General features: G+C 35.0%; 2 protein-coding genes across 2 annotated transcripts; one reads left to right on the forward strand and one right to left on the reverse strand.

The window, feature by feature from the left end:
* The first annotated feature begins 6,787 nt into the window (after nt 1–6,787).
* On the forward strand, nt 6,788–7,977 carry LOC137718733 (dof zinc finger protein DOF1.6-like). The gene has a single exon (XM_068458272.1). It carries the CDS (start codon nt 6,837–6,839, stop codon nt 7,596–7,598), a length of 762 nt encoding a protein of 253 aa, XP_068314373.1. The 5' UTR covers nt 6,788–6,836; the 3' UTR covers nt 7,599–7,977.
* Nucleotides 7,978–11,887: 3,910 nt separating this feature from the next.
* On the reverse strand, nt 11,888–15,140 carry LOC137718329 (lysine histidine transporter-like 8). Its single transcript, XM_068457853.1, has 5 exons — nt 14,655–15,140; nt 13,533–13,666; nt 12,923–13,350; nt 12,694–12,825; nt 11,888–12,596 (listed from the first exon to the last, which is right to left on the reverse strand). Exons 1-5 carry the CDS (start codon nt 15,038–15,040, stop codon nt 12,108–12,110), a joined length of 1,569 nt encoding a protein of 522 aa, XP_068313954.1. The 5' UTR covers nt 15,041–15,140; the 3' UTR covers nt 11,888–12,107.
* Nucleotides 15,141–24,608: the final 9,468 nt, after the last annotated feature.

Consider the following 24,608-nt stretch of genomic DNA (forward strand, 5'->3'; position numbering starts at 1 on the left):
TAAAAAATTATTACAATTTTTAGAGGATCAAAACAAATAGCCCGTTAGATGAAATTTGAAAGGTCTAGATCACTTGATCCAGTAATCTTAATAAAAAAAATCCGGAAAAGATCTCTTCTCTTTTGTCTCATCGTCTTGTACAATAAGCATTTATGGTAATTATTCCCTTTGTCACCTTAATTAATGGGAGTGCCTGTGTGTTGTTGCCATAAAGATTTTTTATTGACACACAATAGTATTAGTGAATTAAGAAAAAAATGATTGGTCAAGATTCAACCTGCACCAAAGTAAATAATATTATTTTCCACCACTGTTGTTTCAATTACCATGCAGAATTAGACCATTTCCAAAAAAGATGTCAAATATACCACATAGACATATATTGATAACTATTGACGTACCATTTACTCTAACCGAGATGTCAAAGATGACATGGAAAAGAAGGCTAAATTGATATGAACAAATAAATGTCAAATTTGAAGTTGCCTTCAAATATGGTTTTTGTTATTTCCAAAGCCATTCCACTTGCTTTACCTTAAATATTAGCATATTTAAGTATTATTTTATAATTTTTAAACCAATAACAACCCAACTTTTATTATTTTTGTTTTAAAAAAAAACATAAATGAAGCAATAAATTTTGACATACTAAGTAGAAGGAAAATATTAACAATATGTTAAATTGCTAAGTCAGCCATCAAATTTAAATTTGATATTTTAAATTTGACATATCATTTGCAAATGTTCTTAGAAGTTCCGGCAGTGGCCTAATGGTCGGTTCTATGTGAACCCAAAAGGGACAACTAAAATGCTCAATTAGTCAAAACCGTCCATCCTCTATCTGTGGCTAATTTCATCTTAATTTCTTCTACCTCATCAATGTGATAGATGGGTTAGATGCTACAAAATAAAGTTCGAGAATAAATTAGTTCATACCATGAATCAGATGAATAAACAACTGACTGTGCAACTAATAAACCAGCAATCACTTTCAGTACATAAAAAAAAAAAGAGAAAATTTAATTAGTATTCTGTTCGAAGGTAAATGCATGTTTAAAACATGCAAGTAATTAGATATTCCAGCACTTAATTCCTTCCCTGCAAGCAAGAAATAAACTAGGATACTTTGTAACGGTGCGGATTGAGTTTGGATGTGCCATCTCCATCTTCATACCCAAATCCATTTATTTCTCCGAACCCAAACCCGTAGAATCCCGAACGAATTTTCCCCATAACAGAACCCATCGGGTGATGGATTTTTGATTAGAGAACGGCTTTCCTGATTTTGATACTTATATATTTATTTATATTATTAACTAAATGAAGAATATTAAAAAAAACGATATTAAATAAATTGCTATTATTAATACAATTGATACAATACATCTAATAAGTAATATTAAAATTTTATATTACTAAGAAAACATTTACACTTTTAAAAATTATAAGCATATAATTCCTACTATTAATGATATAAAAGTAAATAATTAATTTAATATTAACAACCCCTTTTCATATAATAAATATTTATATTTTTTTATTTATAGATGAAATTATTCAGTTTCGGGTATGGGTTTGAAGCAGTAATCCCAATGATCATAACCAAATCCGAAATCAAAAAATTTATCCGAGTCCCAACGGTTATCCATAACTGTAAAATATTCAAAATTTTATATCTAAAGCCGAACCATTCAGATTAATTACTTACGAGAATTAGATTTGACGAATTAAATTATCATCCCTAGATTTAGCACTTCTCGATCGTTCTAATTCGTTTTGGACTGCTTCATTATTTGGCACTGCTAACATTCATGCATGCGGAAGTTTTTTTGTGGCCTACAGCCTACTTCCTTTGAGCGAGAAAGTTGACCTGTGCGACAAGAGAGGCTGCTGATGGATGTCATGGACTCGTGGCCGAAGCTGAAGTTGGGATTAGGGCTAATTACTAATTAATTGGACAATTAAGGCATGTGTTTTTTATACTTAAGCAGTGATTGCTAATACCATGGGTGGATAATAGGAAAATAAATCATCTTCGGATTTCTTCTATCAAATCTATCAAATCACTTAATTCGAGTCATTGAAATTTGATCCAACGGTTAAAGTTATTATAATTTTGAAAGGAGCTCCATGTTTATAACTGTTGGATCAACAGATAACCACAATAATTAGGATTTAGATCCTCTCTGAATCCTCTCACTAGGGATTCCGGAGATCAATGCATAGTAACCGTTCATCAAAGATCGTATGGCCATAATTGAATGCTTTTTATATTTTTAAAAAGTAAAATAATCTCGTTTTACGTGAAAAATATAAAATAAAAAAATTTTTGACTGCTCGATCTTTGATGAACTGTTACTATGCATTGATCCCTGGAATCCCCAGTGAGGGGATCCGAAGAGGATCTAAATCCCAATAATTAGTAGCTTATCAGTACATACCAAATAGTTAAAACAAACAAAAGACTAATTATACGTGTACTTGTCGAAAGAGTAGTGTTATTCATATACTTATTTTTACTTTTACACACTATTCGCAATTTTCAATCGTTGTACAGAATGAATTAAAAAACCCAAAAAATAAAAATTAAAAAGATGTATGTGAGAGTGTGTAAACATCATCACTCTTATCACAAATGTTTGGGATGCCTTTGTATTTAGTCTCACTTAAACCGTCCAGTTCATTTTAGGATGAGAGTAGTCATTTTGAAACAATCAATCAAATGTCTTCCCGATTAAACAACACTACTTAAATCATCCATGTGTTGGAGATAGAGACTTTGGTGCAACGTTGCATTTTCCACTCTCGTGCTTATCTCATTTTTCACGTAGTGATATAATCACGTATAAATATACAATCACGTTACACTTACAAGTTTTTCTCCTTGTAGTACTAGTATTAGGGTTAGCGCTAGGGTTTAGTAGTGCAGAGGGGACTGTAGGTAGTCACCGTCGAGAAGTCGTCAAAAGCACCGACTGGGAAAATGGGGCTGAAACCTAACAAAACCACACTATTTATGTGATTGACAGCGACAGAGAGAGGTGAGGAGAGTCAGGAGACGGTGTCGCAGAAGAGCCCCTGTAGTTTTGACGCAGACAGACAATGACTGCCTCTCTTTATAGCTTGGCTTAGCTAGCTGCTGGAGCCGCTTTCGTGCTAGCTTAGTTTGTGTATGAGCAGCCGTAAGCCAGTACGGCAGAGATGAAGCTAAGACTGAAAGCTGGGGGTGAGTTGAGTGATATGGAAGTACATCACTTGAGGGTAGACTAGACCCTTGCCACTAGAAACTACGCTTTAGTGCCGAGAGACAAGGTACACACGATAGCCAAGGAGCGACCGAGCAGATGAGAAAACAGAGAGAGAGCATAAATATATCCATTGCTACTACGCTAAAAATTTATTCAAAAAGTGAGAATTAATCATGAGATTCATTTTGTATCGAACTTTATTGATTTAAACTGTTTATTTTGTAAATTTTGATTCATAAATTACTCCTGTAAAATTCAATTTAATTTGAAATCATTTGCTTATTTAATTATCATGATAACATTTTAATGTTTTTCTTAGAACAACGTGTTTGTCAATTTCTTTAAACTTGTTTAGATTCTTTAAATATTTCCGATTTGGCTAATCTTTTGTAAGGATTATCTAAGAGGTACAACTTGAAAAATAGACGGGTTGGATCATTAAATTTAATGTAATGTAGGGCCCACAACTAATCCTTATTTTTATTAAGAGTGTTATCTCTGCATGCATTTTTTACTTCTCACACTATATAATATTATATAATTATATATATAGTTTGTTGAAGTGGGTAATTGTTTGTCCTGGCAAATGGATCATTTTTGTTGTGTTTGTATCGTTTTTGTATCATAATTATTATTTTGACGAGTCGTATCGTGTTAAATTCGTCATCTTAACAGATTATTAACAGGTGATTCGATAACGGTTCGTGCAAGAAATTATTAAACCTAATACTCCTACCTTAATTTACACATTACATGATGATAGATATAAAACGAGAAGCATATATTCGACTAAAACACGAGAAAATTTTGCAATGAGTCATCTTGAAGAGCATTCATTATAGAATTTTTTGGTGAATTTTGAGTTAAATTATTTTAGCCGTTGTATTTAAATTTAGGTCATTATATATATTTTTTACCGTTAGATTTTATTATATTCGATCTCAGCCGTTAAATTTAATGTATTTTAAAATTACATTTTTTTTAAAAAACAAAATTTGAATTTGGACTGTTGGATCAATCAACGGTCCAAAAAGCCCAGCATGTCCCATCCTGTCGGGCACTGAAAAGCTCAACCCGAGTAGGGCAAGTTGAGCGCGTGATCGGGTTGGGTTTGGAGGGGATGGGGGGAGTGAATAAGTGGGGAAATTTAGCAAATAGCCAAGAGTTTAGTGTGGTCTAAGGAACCTCAACTAAATAAACGCTGATCTCATCTAATTGAAAAAGAACCCTCTATGTTTATGCATGAACTGCAAAGAGAGAGATCATGTACGAGTACGATGTATGATGGTTCAAGTTGTAAGTCGTGAGTCAAAAACCCGTGGCACCGGACACTAGTGAGAGAGACAGGAGGCGCACACGAGACCCGAGGAGACGATGGAGGAAGAAGAAGGGCAGGCAGAACCAATTATTGCATCCCACGCTGCCCGACACCCATCATATTGTTGGTCCTCTTCTTCCTCCTATTTTATTCTCTCCCCTATTCGACGGTTAATTAACGCCGGACTACATGTTTCTTTCCCTCTTTTTATACTTATAACCTATTTAAATTATCCAAACTCCACCAATCCATGGCCTCAACCCTCAAATCCATTTCCTTTAGTTACCACTTAATTAGTTTTGTGTACAGAGAAATGATAAGAGATTCTTTCAAATCCCTTTTTATTTTATTTATAAGCTCATGTTTTAAAAATAATTTTTATGTCATTATTATAAAATTGTACTAATAATATGAGGTGACAGAAAATGCATAAAAGAGTCTTACTTTAAGAGAGTTTTCTTATCATTTTTCTTGTATATAAAACAACACAGCCTTTTAATTGAACGGCCCGTATTGAAACAACATTAATGTAGCTATATTGATTTGAATGTTTTACCACAATTTATATTGGTTTAAATACGAATACCGTTTGGCAACTCAAGGTGAGTAGTAATTATTACCTAAATTTTTTCTTGTCAGACTCAAATTTTTTGTTTATAATCGGAGCTGTTTAAATGATAAAGTCTTTGCAAAAAATGGATTAAAAATAAGGTTTGTAAGTCAATCAAACTATAGCAAGCAGATGGACAGTTTGTAATACTTTTACTATCTTTGTCCATCTGTTCCAATACAGTTTGATGACTAAATAACCTTAGTTTTAATTGATTTTTTTTCCCGCATATATAACCTTTATAATGTGAAAGTTTTTAATTATAAACACGAAATTCTATAAATTGAAAACAAAACTTTTTTGCATAAGAGCGTCTACTCATGTTTTGAGTAGCCAAATATTATTTTTAAATTAATTTAAACATTAAGCCAATTTTAGCACGCCTTGAGAATCTTATTTGTATTTATATTTCTTCAATTTGGAATCTGTTTGTAATATGATTTATTATTATAGTTTACAATACGAAAACTTAGCTTTATGTTTATAATCACGAATTGATTATTTACTCGATTCAAGTTTTAATTTAAGGAAATGCTAAAGGAATTCATTTTTATTAGTGATACGTCAATTAGTTTGTAAATTTAGTCTACTTATCACTACTCTAATTTAAATATAAAACTATGGATTATGAAGGGCAATGTTAATCTAATAAAAAAAAGGAAATTATTATTAGCACTTCCAAAATCTTATTCTATACTCCAAACTTTTTATATTAGAAAAGAAAAATACACTTATGAGGAGTGTAGAACAAGATTTTTGAAGTGCCAATAACACTTTTCTAAAAAAATAGTACCATACAAGTTAATATAGTTACAGGTTGAAGAAAACAAAGTAATACTGAAAGTTCTTGAGTTTTTGTTTTAAATTTTTGATTAAGAAAGTTTGAACTTAAAAAACAATCATTGCAATTCACTTCTTGCACAACTCCTCATGTTTTAAACTGCAAACAGAGTGAATAGAAGATGAAAAAAATTTCTACAACTTTTTTTATCGTTTCAAGGAATGACGTTCTCAACGGAGAATCTCAATGAGATATAGATGGGAGATATTGCCAAACTTTTAAAAATATGTGTTGTGATCGGGGAAGAACTCGGTCCGATTCATTTCCGACTGAACTAAGTTGGTGACATGAAACAAGGTTGAGTGGAGACGCCAACCCTACCTGATACTCCAGCTTCCCTCCCAAGACACACCACCGAAAATATTATCACCGCCCCATCAGTATCACCAGCACCATCCTCAATCCCATCACACCTGACCACGTCACTACCCCCTACAACTTCAATAAATATTATCTCCATAGTAAAATTGGCTATCAAGCCAAAAAGCTCTTTAACTTTGTTATGTTTGGAAATTGATTTTTCGTATGCAGTTTTACTGTTATTTTTTATATAGAGTGTGATCGAATTTGCGACATTGGTTACAAATGAACAATTTTTTCGGAACATAGGACACGAAAAATAAACTGCACAGTAAAGTTAAATCCACTTAAATTACTAAATAAAATTAATTAGGAGGTGGTAGTTCAGCCCACGTGTCACTCGCGCCACCTTCCTCACTCTCGATAAAACCCTCTCACTTCTTCGAAGACTTTCTCCCCACTCTCTTAGCCTTGCTCAAATAATATCCATTGCCTTATTCCAAAAAGACAACACTGACGATGCCGTTTGACTCCGCCGACGCGCAAATGCGACCGTTGACGACGATGAGAGTCCAGCACAGTCTGGGTCACCCACCGCCGCAGCAGACAGAGCCACTTCACTGCCCCCGTTGCGATTCCGACAACACCAAGTTCTGCTACTACAACAATTACAACCTCGCCCAGCCACGCCACTTCTGCAAGTCCTGCCGCCGCTACTGGACCCACGGTGGCACCCTCCGAAATGTCCCCGTCGGCGGGGGCTCCCGCAAGAACACCAAGCGTTCTCGCCCGTCCTGCTCTTCCTCCTCGGGCTCGCCCTCCTCGTCTTCACTGACACAGGAGGTCAGCTCCGTCGCGCCCACAAACGCCATTTCCGTGCCGGTGGAACCGAAGCCGGAGACGGCGTTGGATCACGAAAAACTGATGGACTTGAACGAGAGCGCTGTCGGGAACAGCGGCTTCACTTCTCTGTTGAGTGCTCAGGGCCCACCCGCACCTGGGTTCTTGGCGCTTGGCGGGTTTGGGTATGGATTCGGGTACGGGTTGGGACTCGGGCAAGGGTTAGACGAAGTTGGTACTTTTGGCTACGGCGGCGGCAGAGGCGTGCTCGCTTTTCCCGAGGAAGGTGACTTTGCAAATATTAACCACAACAACAATGGAGCTGTTTCTGGGGGTTCTGTCGGGTGCAACACGTGGCAGATTATGACTGGTGGTGATGGAAGGATTGCTGAGGACAACGGGGATTGCTTTACCTGGCCGGAGCTTGAGATTTCGAAGTAACAAAATTACTATTTTAACCCACATCCCGGAAGAAAAAGAGAAAGGATTAAATTTCCTTCACTTTTTTATCTTTTCTGGGTTTTTGGTTAGACTTTCTGATCATCTCGATTTGTTTTCCGGGTCGGATTCTATGGTGGGTTTGTGGTACAGATATATCGCTATAGGTTACAAAAGTTAGTTGCTTTCGGTGGCTCTATGTTGTCTGGTTTAGGGTTTAGTTTTTCTTGGGTCTGTAAATGTTCCGTCTTTGGACAGAAACGCTGCAAAAAAAAAAGGACAAAGACGACTGCTTTTTCGGTAAAACTGCATTTACTTTCCATGCAATTTCATCTTCTTGGTTAATTTGAGATTTCCAGCTCTGACTAGCAATATGTTTCAATACTCGCTCGCTGGTCTTTGATCGCTGTGTTGTTGATGTATGATCGATATTTTGGTTATGTTTCTCAGGTTTTTGTTTGTGTGATCATTTTTTTTTTTTTCTTGGATCCTAAATCTGTCTGCAAAACTGTAAATGGGGCATGATGAATAATCGAGTCCCACATTGTCAACTTTGTTGGAAGGAAATTAATTATAGTTTAATATTAATTAAGGGAAACCAAGAAACCAGACATGAACTGACAATTTAGTAGACGGTAAGAAATGGACAACTACAAGTTAAATTAATGGGGTTGATCAGAAGAGAATTCAGACAATCAACCCACCTCAGTGTAGTTTAAGGTTTTTTTACTTCAAAGATTTATCTGTACTGTTCAACTTTGGAATTGAATAGTGAGAATAAGTTTGTAATGATGCTGGAAATGTGAGAATTTTGAGCTACATTGCCCCACCTACCAGGGACCACTTTGAATCAAATCCTCGAGATAGGGTTTGAACCTACAACCAATAATTAGTTAACAGCTAATCGCTTTAGAAGAACAACAAGAGATTAGATCTCTTAAGTGTGCCATATCCATTTTCAACCTATGACCAATATGAGCTCGAAGTTTTCAAAAACTTGTTTGGGCTTCATTTGAAATTAGAATCCGGGCAGTTTTTGGGGTTAAGTTATTTAATTGCATGCATGAAAATGAAAGAAATGTTGTTTCCCCTTGAAATTTACTTGATTTGTGCTTTTTGGTTGAACTGAAGGTGAATCCAATGCACCCTGTTTTTCTAGGGCCGAAATACTTTAACGTTACTAATTCACATATTTTGAAAACTGGTAGTTGAAGGTGTGTACTCTAGGGCATAAGTATAAATATGTAAAATATTGCCACTAATATTATAGTTTAGAAGTATTTATTTCTACTTGTATGTGTGAGAATAAGTTCAAATCAAATCAAATCCTACTTGTAGGCTTTTTGAATCTTAAAAAGTGTTATATTTGTCCGATTTGTATATTCAAATTCCAATTCCGCTCGCAGGTTTATGTTGTTGGCAATACATACATGATGATTATACAATATATCATTAATTTTTGTTTGTGCTGAAGTATGAGGTATCCCACGTTTCGAAAAGGAGGACTAATTATTTGTTGAGTTTGAAAAGGCTAAAGGCATTTCAGCAATTCCTGATGACGGTCAAATGACATAAGTTCTCTCAAAACTTTCAACTAGAGAACCATTTGTGTTTTTGTCAACTTCGTGCTTTGAATCCAAGACTAGAAAACATATCTAACTTGAAATTCTACCGCAATTCTACTGGATTGGAATAATCATGTTTTGCATCACCCTCACGTTAGGGTTGAGCAAAAATGTCTAATTCATCGCATTAATCACGGAGAGCGCCAGCTTGCCTTGTATGATGCACTAAACCACAATCCATGCATGCATGCCGACACCAGATAGTTTAATTAATTAATTAAATTTAAGGTTACTCTACTAATTGGTCTCTGCTAGTTGAAATCCGAATTAAACATATGATTATTATCATATAAATACATATATAGGTCTGTGATCAGGTGGAGTCATCATTCTAGTTGGGATATTTGTCATCCCCATCCCCCACCACACCCGCATTTCCTCTTTTTTATTAAGAACTGCCATCGACTAAATTATTAACACGATTCAATGTATTAAGCAACACCCTCATTTTCCTCCCACTATCCATTATCATTGCATATCCCATTCCACATTACCAACCTAAACTACATAATTAATTAAATCACTACGGGGTGCCCTAGTGGCTGGGACGGATTTCAGGCTCATATTTCACAAGATATGTCATGTTTTTTATTCATGACGATAGTGAATCACACGATAGTGGCTAGGAGGAAGTTGAAATACCTCTTATGAATCTTCCCAACCTTCTAAAGGGTGAACTGCAGTAGTGAAGTCACTAGCTGATCCCCTTTAAAAATAAAAATAAACTATGTAATGTGAAAACTCAAACTACAGAAAAAATGGGTTGATTACACATACACCCCTAAAAAATTTTGTGTTTTCACAGACCCACTCAGGTTTTTAACATATCACAAACACTCCCTGATGTTTTAAAATCATCACAAACACCCCAATTAACAAGTTTTTCCACCGGGTATTTTTCTCCCCAAGGAAGTTTTTGGAGATGTTGAAACTGAGTGCCGATTGGGATCTTGCGAACCAAGTGATTGCTTGAGAGGTTCAAGAATTCAAGGAAATGGAGTTCTGAAATTTCAGGTGGAACCTCTCATGTTGTTCAGTGAGAGATCGAAATTCGAAAGACTCGAGATTTCGAAAGTTACTAGATGATGATGGGGTTTCACCTATGAAATCATTGTTGGAGAAGTTGAGGATGTATAATGATCTGAATCCTCCGATATCGACATGTATTTGTCCGTAAAAAATTGTTGCCTGAGAAGTCAATCGCGGTGAAGATAGTTACAATCTTTTCCTGGTCCATTGGCAAATCTTTGCTCACAGTTGTTACTGAGCTTTGGTATAAATATTTTCATCGTTTCTGTTCGCAGGCAGAAGGTGATTTGCATCATCTTGGTTAGCCACCATAGCCTTCCATATTGCCAAAGATCCTACTGGTATTTTACTATTGTCAAATATCATTAGGTTTTTTAAAAGATAGGTCTAATCAAAGTTTGTAGTCAAACACTATTTTAACTCCGTAAGAGTTTCTTTGTATTTTCACAACTTTCTTCATAGAAGGGGATTTGTGAAATGATTTTAAAACGTAAGGGGTGTTTGTGATGTACTGAAAACTTAAGGGGATTTTCTGAAAACACAAAAAACCTCAAAAGGTGTATGCGTAATTAATCCAAAAAAGAATTCCTCATCTGTTAACTATTTATGTCGGGTGCAACCATGCAAATACAGTAGGTTACAATAACAATTGGGTTCAATTATTTTTATTTTTGTTATTTTAAGTGGTTTTTGCTAAAATTCATGGAATTTTAAGGAGCTTATAACTTTATAAGTGAAGGGACTTAGAAGAAAGCCCCTTGCTCCTTTTTATTAGGTAGGAGGGAAACCCCTTTTTCGAACTTTGCATATAACATCATAGGGGTTTGGGTGGAGTGACCCAATACAGAGGGACCTTGTGCGTGTGAGTTTGGCCACATGACCACAGAGAATAACTTATATAGTACATGTATATCAATATGGTAACGTTCTATTTTAATAAAATAAAGTTATGTGTAATTTTTTTGTCTAAATGATTAGTTTTCAGGAGTACTGAATATCAGATGATGATGTACTTACGTCATGTAACTTATTCTCATGACCATGTGGTTCTCACGGCAAACGGTAGGGTAAGTATTATCATGTTAAAGAATATTAGTGATAGGTAGGGGTGTTTTTTTTTTTTTTTTTTTGGTATCATAAATAGTCCTTTATATTTTAGCAATTAATCAATTCAGTTCTTCATTTATTCCTTTGGTTATCAAAATTGGCCTTGCCTTCCACACAAATGCCACATATGTACATTAACAGATTTTTTAACGAAAGTAAACGACAAGTGCAATTTTGTTTACCAAATTTATGAGTTTGAAACTAAAGAACCAACTTTATAAGCCTCTAAAACATAAATGATTATTTGTGATAAAAACTCGTGATAATAAGCATATTAGACTGGGTCAGACCCAAAGACATGCAATGAAACTGGGTCCAATGCAACTTATAATGCCCTCGAAGCATGCAACGAAAATGGGGCCAACTTATAAAGATCCAAAAGCATTAAGAATGGGTCCATCCAAATTATAGTGATGGGAAGTCTGAAATGATTTCTGTACTTACGTTCCTTCTTGCGATTCTCTTTTTATTTCTAACCGTTAAATTGAACAAATGTAGGAATGTAGAAGTAGAAAACAAGAGTCAAAATAATAATAATAAGCTAGCATTTCCAATTTCAATACTAAAAAGCCAGGCACAAAGTATAAAGTTTCTATTAGAGAACCTGAAGAAACTCACCATTACAACATACTATGTGATATAAAGAAGGATCATATGTACGTACGAGACATATGGAATTTGCAACAAAGAAGCATGTTTATAAGTTTTGTTTAACAAATTTTGCATAATTCTGAAGCAAGTCAATGAAACATCAATTCGGCGGCTTGAAGAACTTCAATTTAAGTCCGCTGTTCACCATGCTCCATACCCCTCCGATCGAAAATGCCAAGCTAAAGGCGATCCCCAACCAGCCCAAGATCCAATGGAAATACCAGTTGAAGCTGTACTTTGTGGGTTTTTTTATAAGAACCCACATGAAGCAAGGATAGGCGAATGTGACCGGAAGCGTGAGCCCTCCTAGTAGACCGGCAAGACTGGAGAGGAAGGGGAGCGCTACGCCTATGAAGAAGTTGATAAATCCATAGAGAACTCGGAAACCAGACCTGACCCAGACTGAACAAGGGCGATTGGTGCGGCTGGTGTAACCGGCTTCAAAACTGTCAAATACTGGCATGGAGTATATCTGGAAACTGCTCAAGCAATTGAACACAACTAGTAGGAAACACATTGCAAGGAGTCCTCTTGGTATGTCATGGCTGTGGAATCCGTACAGGGCATTGAGAATCCCTCCAGAAGGCATCTGCAGCCAAATAGAACATGCAATACAATCAACAAAAGACTGCATTTATAAAAACTGATGAAATGCGCCTCACAAGTTAAAAGAACGGTCATCTTACAAGGTTTCCATAAGCCCAGAAGCCTCCAATTGCAACAGGGAACAAACACAGGGCAATGAAGAAATAAGCAACCTTGGCTCCTCTCCACATTGGCACATGAGCCGGGTGCTTAAAGGTCGATGGCATTGTTGCCTAAGTCGGATAAATGGATTTGCGTTAGATAAGAATTCATAGTGAAATTTTCCAAATGAAGATAAGTTCATCACTTCAGGACTGAGAGAGTGCATACCTGAATCTCGAGAACTAAATTGTGCCCCCTGAAAGCAAATGCTACAATACCAAGAGCATTCAGGACGGCAAAGACAGAAGCCGAAGAGGTTGGCAGCGAAATGGATTCATACGAAATTGTGGGTGGTCTTGTCTGGCTAACAGAGAGGACCCAAACCATTGTGGAGTAAGTTATGGCGGTCACAGCCCCAACGAGCGAAAGTCCTGCAATCGAATTGAGGTTTGGGAGCTGAGATAGAACGATACATAGCGAAGTGAACACTAGGTACCACTCCACCGTCGTTAGGGGATTCGACGAACATAGCGGTCCACAAACTATCTGGAAAAATAGTTTCATGGTCTCCCCTCCTATGAGAATTAAAGCGGTTGCAGTTCCTGCTGATAAATAGACAGTGGGGAAGAGAGCAAGCCAAACTCCCAATCTTTCCCCTGCCACAAAGAAATATATATGTGCCAGTTAATGACTTATTCACATGCCATGTTATCAATTTCGCTCGCAAAGATCGAACTAAATTCTTTGAGTGCGGTGATACCTAATGCAGATTATGAAATATTCAAGAAACAAATAATCTTGCAGTTGTTGACCTGTTGGTGAATGTAAGCTCTCTTACCAAATGCAGCTTGTGCAAGCTCCACATATCTGTTGTACCGCTTTCCCGGGACTGCTTCGTGAAGCTGAACTAGAATCCACAATGTGTATAGTTGCCAGAAGTAGGCTATGGTTAAGGAAAGTGTTCCCCAGCTCCTGTGGACAAAATCAAGTAAATTACAAATGCCCCAACCAAGTCAAGTCATTTCAATTTTCAACTAGTTATTCTCAGCAGATTTGACAATTTTATCCTAATGCCAAACACTTCAAATCTATGAATATTGTCTAATATCGTACCATTCGTGACCAAATACACAATTCGAAAAAGTATAATTGTGCAGCTGGTTCTCACAAACACGTTAAATTTCCTTGAATTCTTGGACGCTCGGTAAATTCATTTACGTATTGTTATGCATTGGTATATTGTAAACTTTTTGCATATAGAAATGAACAGTTGAAAGGAATTCATTGACCTCTCTTTTCTAATTAAAAATTATAACACCAAAAGAATATAAAATCAAAAAGTTAAAGGTAAGCAAAGAGTGGGATTGCAGTGAAGAGAATAAAACAAGATCTTTGAAGTTAATGGAAAAGCAAAAGGTAAAGGAAGTGACATGCCTCAAGAATGTTCTGTCATTTACTTTTTCCAAATTAAAAGAATAACCTATGATTAATTTTCAATAAATGAAGTGACTTTAATCTGCTAGACCCACAAAAGCCATAAACTTTAGTCAAATTCCTCACACCAGAAACCATGTGAGAGGGTGACAGAAGCCGCAGAAAATCAAGTAGAAAACGCCAACAAACATAATTCCACATCAAAATTTCACATCTGGGTAATTAATAGAATTAAGAAAAATGCAATTAACCCTAAAGCTTGGAACTTTATGAAGCTTGAGCTAGTTAGGTGAAATGGGTAATTAAGATCTATCAGTAATTATTAGTCGAGGAGTAGGTTTAGTTAATTAATTACCAACCAAGAAACGTAATTCCAGAGCTAAACCACAGCTGGATAATTAACCAAAAATGTAGTTAACCCCCAAAAGCAACAAACTTTATGAAGCTTGAGGTAATTGGGTGAAATGGGTAATTAAGATTTATCAGTAATTGTGATTAGCAGAGCAGGGTTTAACTAGTTAATTACCAGCCGAGAAAAGAGAAGGCGACGGGAAGCACCAGGGCCTGGAAGCCAACGCCGGCATTGAGGTTATGAAACGCAGCGTAGTGAGCGTTACCGTTGCGGGACTCGGTGATGGGAAGCCACGCGTCCTGCGGGTTGAGCTTTGTGAGGTGGCCCACCTCCTCCAAGTATCCCTTCATGTTGACCAGCACCCGCTTCATGGGCGTGCCGATGGGGCTGAGGAACCTCGGCGAGATGAACGACGTCGGAGTCCAGGCCGTGGACGACTTCGCCTCCTTGGACGGCAGACGAGGGGACCTCTGACCAGATGGGGTCTGTATCTCCGGCGTCGACACCCCGCGTGGGGTCGCCGGAATCGATATCAGCTCCGTCTCGGGCCTCTCATCCATCGCTTCCAGTGTGTTTAGTGCCTTGAAAGTGTTAGTGTTAATGCCTGAGGGAGTTGCTCTGCTGCTCTTATATATAATGGAGGTACGAGAAGCTCTCTCTGTTTCTCTGTGTGTATATGCGTGTGAATAATGGCACTTTTTTCTTTTTGCTTTCAGTGTTGTGTGTAGGAAGGCCAGTGATGATCAGAAGGAGCGTGGGGCCTTTGAGTGAGTGAGAGATTGATATGACATGATGCAGGAAGAGAAGGATGTGAGTGAGCAGGAGCTTCAATTTAAACAAAGTAACGATCTTGCTTAATAAAATCGGAATCTGTTTCTTTTAATGAGTATTAGATACTGATTTATTGAGCTATATTAGCTTTGTGGAACACATTGCAGACCCAAAAATAAGTGGTGGTGTTACCGTTTGGGCAAAGTGGTGAGCAAAATCTAAACTTCGAGGAAATAAGTCAACAAAGTATATCAAATTGGTACTTGTTTTCACGTGCAATCTCATTATGCATGTAGGTGGAGATAAAAACAAAAAGAGCATTGAAGTTGTAAAACAAGACGATTCAAGAGCACTTTCAGTTTGAACAAGTAAACAATATTGTTTATGGTCGGTTAGTTATTCATTCAAGTCTTTGTCAGCGAAGAGTTCTCAATTCTTTCGTCCAAAGATATCACTTCATTAGCCTTTTGTGAAACAAGGTGTTTTATGATTGGTTACTCTCAGGTGTACTTCATAGTTCAACATTTAGACAAACGAACTATGTTCAATATGAAGAACAGAACAATTGCAACCATCTTAACTATGCTTAAGCTTGTTGAAAATGTATCAACTATGTATATCAACTTAACACTATTTTGACTCTATCATGCACGTAGAGAGAGAAATAACCACACACAACAAAACAAGTGTATCCTGCACTGCTAAAATGGGCAATGGAGGTTTACTGCTCGGATTTTTCCAAAATTAAAACTCTAACACCATGTTAGACAACTAATAAACTCGAAATCTTAAAGTCCCAGCACCATGTTTTACTTAATTTTAGTGGAGGGGTGGGATAAGGAAGGCTCGTGAATTTGGTCAAAGAGTCAAGCAATCATGCGTTGTTGGTGAATGTGTGATGAACGTTATTTGAGATGGGTCCTAAAAATTATGTCCGGCCTGCGGAATTTTCGGTTCCTTAGTGTTTGGCATTGCACGCGACGATTGGCGGGTGGGGATGCGGGATTGCGAGGTGAGGTGATCACTTCATGGGTCTGTGTTGGCGTGTGGATACACATTACCTTAAAGAATTTTTTTTCACTCTTCCCACAAGTCACAAGTCACAAGTTACAAGTAAGCGTGACTGTTGACTGCAACTCCTTGTTCCAATAAGATTTGGATTTGGGACATTCTTGAATGTGAATGCCTACCCCCGTTGTTTTTGTTTTTGTTTTTGTTTTTTTTCTTTTTTCTTTTAAGTATATCGATATTTTACATTAAAAATAAAGAATTCGGTTAAATCACGTAATAGGTAGTTTAATTTGATATCGAATTTGTCATTTACGAGATTCGATTCTAAAATCTCTTATTTATAAGTGAAGATAAATACCATCAGACCGTAAGATTTCTCCCTTCTGATTTCATTTCTGTGTTTTTTCTCTCAGATTTTTTGCTTTGTCTTTGTATAAAAAAGTTAACACAAGATGTTGACGTAATTTAATTGTGACCCTTCAAATAAGAAATAAGGGAAATGAAGGAAAAAAAAAAGAAGAGAAAATCCTACCTTATTTCTAAAACACTGGTTAAAACGAATATCCTCATCGCACAAAATCATGACAATAGTGATGAAAAAGGGTCGTTCTTCTTCTCACTTGATATTGAAAATCAACTGAACGAGAGTTTTTTTAAAATCCTAATTGTTCAAATGGTTAGCTTTCCAAAATATCATCGGTACTTTGATTCGTAATATTTCATTTATATCATTTTAAATAATTAAAATTTATTATCTAATTATTTTAAATAGTTTCTTATTTACTATTTAGGGGAAAAGTATATGGAAGTACCAAAATGTCACACAACATTTAATGGTAAAATTTTTGGGTTTTGTATTAAAATAAATAAAATCAACCTATAAATAAGTTAATTGTTTAATCGTATATGAACAGATAATTAAGAACGAGAGTACATTGCGATGCGCGTGAGGTTGGAGTTGACAAGGACCAGAAAACGGTGGTCCCATAGCGCAGCACTCCATACAATTTCTGAATGTCAGTGGGCCAGTGGCGGTAACTTTTAAAAAAGCATGTAATATCCAGACATCTTATTTTATTTCTCATACATTTTTTTAATTTTCGGCTATCGGATCGGATTAATTGAAGAAGATCAACGGATAAAAATTATCAAAGAATGTATAAGATGTAAAAATAGGATATGTGGATAGCATAGTCCTTAAAAAAAAATGGTAATTTTCAAACACCAATACAGATAAAAAAATTGCCAGATATTTACCGGACACAAACCACGTGCTTCCCATCTCGCGTTTGCTGCTGGTGCACACGTGCCCTTTTTTTTTAATATAATTTTTAGGGTTTTTGTTGGTAAACTGGGTAAAAAGGTCAAGTAATTACTGTCAGGCATTTGCATTGGAAATTAACTGCTGCTGGAAACGCATGCAAGCTGCCCGAAGCATGCGTATTAATTATCTGCTATCATATATTTTTAGGATCATTAATTCGAATTATTAATCATCTTCTGTAATTATATTTTAATTTGTTTTTAAGAATAAAGGTCCCATGCGGATAAATGGTTAGCCGAAAGTCATAAGTAGTCAAGTTTTCATTAATATGGTTCTTCAAGTAGGGCCCTGGAAGAAATTCTATTCATATTTGTGGAGTACTTACGGGCTCTACGATGAAAGATTTTTTAATGTGATCGAAATACAAGATAATACATTACGTATTACTATATAAATTGTGGGATATGTTTGTTAAACAATTAATAATTTAAAAAATAAAAATTTCCATCATTTTATATAAAAACACATGATGTACTATCCGTATTCCGATCACAATAAAAATTTTCTCCTCTACGATAAACAAGTTAATAGGGTCTGTGCGCGGTGCAGATGAAAGATGAGTTAAACTGATGTTAAGAGAAGACAAACTAATATAAAAATGTCTATGGATGACAGGCAGAAGAGTAGGAACTTTCAAACATAAAATGGGCAAAATGGAGGTAAGGGGAGGAACGTACCAAACTTGTGGACACAAATGTCCAATATTAACTTTAGGTTCAAATTCTTTCCAAGTATTGTGTCCTAGATGCAGGATAAGGTGGGGTCAAATATAAACGGGAGATATTTTTCTGTTATTCGAAACATAATTTGGTATACTATATGTTATAATACAAGTGAAAAGATTTTTCTTCTATGTATTTTCTACTAATATTACGACATGTGGTTGTATTGCTCGTGTTTCGAGTTCACTGAAATATTTCTCCAAGCATGGGGTCATCAAAGATGGAAAATGATGCTCAAGCATGGAGTTTGTGAGTGGTGAAGGTAGCAGTATTTGAATAGATTACTCTATATGTCAACAAGCAATATATATGGCGATGTTAAACCGAAATGGAAACATCCACTAACATTATTTTGTACAGATATTTCTTTTCTTTTATAAGTAAAATCTTATACCTGACTCACGTGAATGATGAATTTAATCTCAATTATGAACCGTTATTTGATGATTTAGCACAAATTCGAGTAAAAGATCTCAGACCTACTCTCATATCACCTTTGGTGCCTCCTGGTGGTCCTTCTCTCTAGCCTTTCCTCGGCCTTTATAGCTAGTTGATAGGCCACTTTTCACATCCGATGCATCGAGAATTCATCTTGGATTTCTAAACCTCAAGCCCTATCAATCTCCAGTCGCACTCCTACACCAACCAACGAACGACGGGGCACGCTATTACCGTGGCTCCCAATGCGGCATAAAAAAAGGCTTCTGGTCTTTCCAGAGACACTGGGGGCCCAAGAATAATAACTACGAGGCTCCCATGATAAGAATCGAAGCCCAAAAACTTTTTAATCAGGCCTTCGTGCATTTTCATTTTTCACAAACTCTAAAATATACTTTACGTCAAGCTGTTAATCTAAAGAAAAACTAATGAATTTTTTTTAAAAGTTTGTGTTTTAATCAAAACTTATCCTATAATTTTATTTAATGATAAGGACAAAAATAAAAAATAAACAAAAAATAAAAATAAAAAACAAAAAATAACCTCACAAAAGCGCGTGCATTGCAAATTCTGTAAACTTACCATATAGATTGCAACAGCCCACACCTTTTATTATTATTTTCTTTAGTAGCTTCAAACCCTAGCCTCATAGGCCCAGGCCCACGTGCCTCCTTCCTCTTTCTTTATTTCTTGTTTATGAGCTTTAATGATGATAGTTAGTACTTTCAAAGCTTCGCTCATGTTTCCGATTTCGCCATTTTCAACGAAAAATGTACTAAACTATCTCCCATAATAATCTTAATTGATGATTTCCTATTTGAACTTTTTGTGAGAATGGAATAGGCTCTCATCTTTCCTAAAATAAGAGAAAGACATACTCTCTTTAGACTTAAATGACTAAATGCTTTGGATGACACTTCCTGAAGAGATTCGACCATCATAATACTTTTGACGACATTCTCATGTATAGAATAATTATTTGGGTTTTCTATTCATTGTTAGAATGTTCATGACTCATCCATTAATCAGAAAACACAACTAATCATTCGTATCTAGTTAATGTTAATGACATGCCTTTTCCAAGTTTATTTTTCAAACATTGGCCACTAATTTCTTGGCCCCCAAAACCATATATGCTAGTGTGCATTTTCCAGTTGAGCTTCGTCTACTGTCCATTGTTTTCTATGCCATGGTTAATGAAATAGTGATAGTACTAGTATTCAGTTTAAGAAATAGTCAGTGTTTAATTTACGAAATAGTGATAATATTAGTGTTTAGTTTAAAAAATAGTCAATGTTCAGTTTACGAAATAATGATAGTACTAGTGTTCAGTTTAAGAAATAGTGACAATACTAGTGTTTGGTTTAAGAAATAGTTAGTGTTTTGTTTACGAAATAGTGATAGTATAAATGTTCGGTTTAAGAAATAGTTAGTGTTTAATTTGCGAAATAGTGATAATACTAGTGTACGAATTAGTGATAGTAATAGTGTTTGGTTTAAGAAATAGTCAATGTTTAATTTACAAAATAGTCATAGTATTAGTGTTTAGTTTAAGAAATAGTCAGTATTCAGTTTAAGAAATAATGATAGTACTAGTGTTTGGTTTAAGATTTAGTCGTTATTTGGTTTGAGAAATAGTTAGTGTTAAGTTCTAAATATAATCAGTGTTCAATTATAGAAATAATCAATGTTCAGTTGTAAAAATAACTAGTGTTAACATGACATGACACAAACTTAAAAAATTGTCCAAACTAAAGATAAAATCACTATTTCGAAAATAAAATAAGCATTGTTTATCAAACTAAAAAATGAAAATTTTTCTTTATTTTTTGTCTTGTAATATTATTACTTAGTTTGTTCCAAAAAAAAAAAAAATTATGAAGCAATGGTCAAATAAAATACAATAAAATAAAAAGTAAAAATTGTAATATTTATGGAGTGAGAGTAGAGTGATATGAGGAATTGAGCCAACCTCAACTGTGTGCTTTGCGACTCTCATTCCCACCTCTTACTTGATTGTCCCTTTACTGAAGGTCTATGGCAACATGTGTTGATAAGGTGTGGGTTCCTTGACTTCATCCTCCATGACCTTCTTTTGTGGATTATGTGGCAGCCCATTGGTGGGGGAAATCGCTTCTCGTGGCGGTCAAAAAGCTCTCTCTTGCAGTAACTGTCTATTGCATTTGGTGTGAACGAAAAAACCGCATGTTCAACAATTGTAGGAAACCCCCTGCTGCTCTTCTTCAGTCAATCACTAATATGATCTGGTGTCGGCTGTGTACTTTGCATGTTAAGCCCTCTACCATTAACATGATGATCCTCCGTAATTGGAATGTTGCTGCTCATTAGGCTCTATGTTTTCCCGTCGTCTTCCTCTACGTGGGTTAGGCTTTGTTTTGGGATTGTTTCCCCTTTGTTCTTTGGTACTGTGAGAGTTTCTCTCTTATTGTTTATTGTTCTCTTTAGGCTTTGCCCTATTAATATAAATCTTTATTTAACAAAAAAAAAAAAAATGAGATGAGAGAAAAAAAAAATTGATGTGAATGGGTGAGGTGAGAGAAGAGAAAAATTTGATAGGAATATGTGAAAGAGGAGAGAGAGATGAGTTAATAATGATGGAGGAAGAAACAGAGAGGGAGGGAAATGATGTGTGATTGAGTGATGTGACGTGCGCGTCAGATTTTATTTTTGATTTTTTGTTTTTTTTTAAAATTATTATGTTAAATTTTTGTCCTTTTTTTATTAAACTTAAGTCATTTTTATTAAAGTTTAAGTCTTCTTTATTAAATAAAGTTAGTGGATGACTTTTTGTTAATAAAAAGTTGAGAGAAGCCCTTTTCATTAAAACTCTCTTAATCTAATCAGTAATCACACTAAGTTTTCACGATGGATGGTGTTATCCACAAACTTTTTTCCCTACTTTCCAAACAAATCTCTTAAATTTTCAATTATCGAATTAAATGATATAAATCGAACATAGAGTGGGAAAGACGACAAAAAAAAAAAAAAAAAAAAGTAAGTATGAACAGCACCACATTCAACAATTAACAATTAGACATCAAACCTCACTATAAATATTCATCGTTCGAGTCAAACTTAATACTTTATTCAATTAAGTAAATTCGGATATCGCTAAACGCATGATTACTTTTTACAATTTCACTAAAAACATCATCTGTATTAAAATTCGTGGTTGATGCTAATGAAGTTGCACAGCCTCAAAAATCGAGCTGTCATTCATCTTTTCAATCATTGTCCCGTTAGAAGCAAATTCGTTTTCAATATGGCGTTTAGTTACATAAATGAAACATTAATTGCTTTCAATTGATTATGGTGGGGAAATATTTGGTTATTAGCTCATGTGAATATAACATTCCGTTACTGATTACGACATATGAATACGTATTTTAGTTATATGCAAGAATTTTTCGATTAAGGTACTATTCTTTTTTTTTTTTTTTTTTTAAGCAAAGATTACAATACTATTTATTGAACAAGGATAAAGTAAAGACTTGATTGTCAACCATATGAACATAGCGTTCATTACGTGGCTCGATCATATAAAAATACATTCTTGACGATATACAAGATTTTTTATTATATATTTTACCGTTTATTTACGCAAATCAAATTACAATTTAATATCAAACTTACTACGAAGACATACATATTGTTATTGATTAAATGATCATGTACGCCATGTCATAATTGTTAAATCAGAATGGATCAAGAATCTACCCAGTCACATTGTTTGACATTCGGATAACTTAATCAGGTTAATCAAGCTAATGTTGCTGACATATGCGCTTCCGTCATCAACTGCTTCAATTACATACACACTCAGTCATCGGAAAAAATTCAACTTCAAATTGTTAAGGGAATTGTTTTTAGCATTCCAAAAATCTTATTTTGCACTTTAAACTTTTTATAATTAAAAAGAAAAATACGCTTGTGAGGAGTGCTGAATGAAATTTTTAGAGTGATAATAATAATTCCCATTATTAAAAACCCCCCTTTTGATTTTGACAATTTCCCACTTTACCACCATTTTTCTTTTTGTTTATGCATTATATTTGGAAATATATTAATCCAACTTAAACTATAGGACTAATTGCAAATTGCTTTTATTATAGTGGTGGAAAGGCTATGAGCTTCATGATGGCGTGGTTTCAAACTTCGTCGGTGATTAATATATATTTAATCTTACAAAATTTATTGTTGGACAGAAAAACAAAAAAACTATAGGACTAAATGCATTTTGCATCTTTCATGTTAGTGTTGATTTTCAAAATGAGCCACGAGATTTTAGTTTTTTCAAGTTGTCCTTTAAGATTTTAAAATTGCATCAATTTATACTCTTTGTCTAATGCATTAAATAAATCTTCATCAAAATTGATGACACGGTGAGTACAAAATCCATTACTTCGACATGTAAGTCACATTTATATCATATTAACTACAAAACTCATCAACTTAAGGGATATTTATACATTCTAATATCTTAAGCTGAGAAAATTGAAACTGCCCATTTTAAAAATCATCTCAAATTTTGAGGTGTAAAATATATGTAGTCCTAAATTATATAGTTTTAAATTCCCAAAACACCTTAGACCCGTTACTTTGCAACAGAAAATTGTAATGTTATAATCGTCTTTTCGATATTGTTTTTGAGGTAAGTGCGTGGAACGGAGGAAGGTAAGGCTATTCTCAGTCAAAGTCAACCAAATACCGGAAAGCGACTTTGGAAGCCACGGTTGCTCTCCACCACAATTGTCGAAAGACCAAATTATCCTTGGAGTTATGTGGATTTTAATTTCAGTTACAACCTAGCTATATACTTTGTAACTAAATGTTTTATTTTTTGGTGAAAAGACTGAAAGTTAAATTAAACTATATTTCATCTATTTTAAACATATTTACATGGCTAATGAATTTAATGTTTACGGTATAAATTCGATAAAAAAAAAATACAAGAAGTTTGTAATTCAAGTTGTCCAATATTTATTTATGTATTCGAGGTTATAAGTTTGATTTTTCTTTCATTTATAATTGCTTGTATAAAAACACATAATAGTAACATATAAAACCAATGCACGTGGTGAAGCGTAATAGTTGTTAGGGTCTTCCTCTTTAACCCGTTGAGTTCTAATTCAAATTCTCCTCTTGTCTCAATTAGCGTAAAAAAAAAAAAAACCAATTCAAAGATAATACTAACAATTATCCTTTCAATCCATATCTCGAGTTTGATTTTTCTCTGCCATTACCACTTGAATAAAAACAACATACTAACATATAAAGAAAATGTAAAAGTTAGTATTATGTTGTATGATTTAATCGCTTGAGGAAAATAAAAGTGAACATGCCTTTCAATGCCTACTTCTACAACATATTTATTCCAAAATCTAGCATCGTATAAAAAGATAGTGCTATTTACACAATTTTTTTTTATTTATACACACTTATCAATTTTTGTCCTAATTTTTTTTTCTTCAAATTATTAGATCCGAAAACTAGAAATTAAGAGATACATGAAAAGTAAAAATAAATGTCATGAGGGCACCACCTCATATAAAAACTACGACAAAAAGGAAACACCAAAGGTACAATCGTAAATAAGGAAAGAAGCAAAGGCCATTTTCGTCTACAAAATCAGCTGCCTTTCTAATAAAACCTATCGTTCACAATTGCAGCCCCAACTTTGCGATTTCTGTCGATTCCAAATCGCCTGCTCGTGACTCGTGAGTCGTGACTCGCGAGCTTCACTCTCTCTCTCTCTCTCTCTCTCCGGCAAACTACGTCGGAGCTTTTCTCCTCCCAAACCCTAATTTTCCCAATCCCCAATTTTTTTCCCCAAATCACCTC

This window comes from Pyrus communis, chromosome 15 (genome assembly GCF_963583255.1).
Source record: "Pyrus communis chromosome 15, drPyrComm1.1, whole genome shotgun sequence".
NCBI lineage: Eukaryota > Viridiplantae > Streptophyta > Magnoliopsida > Rosales > Rosaceae > Pyrus > Pyrus communis.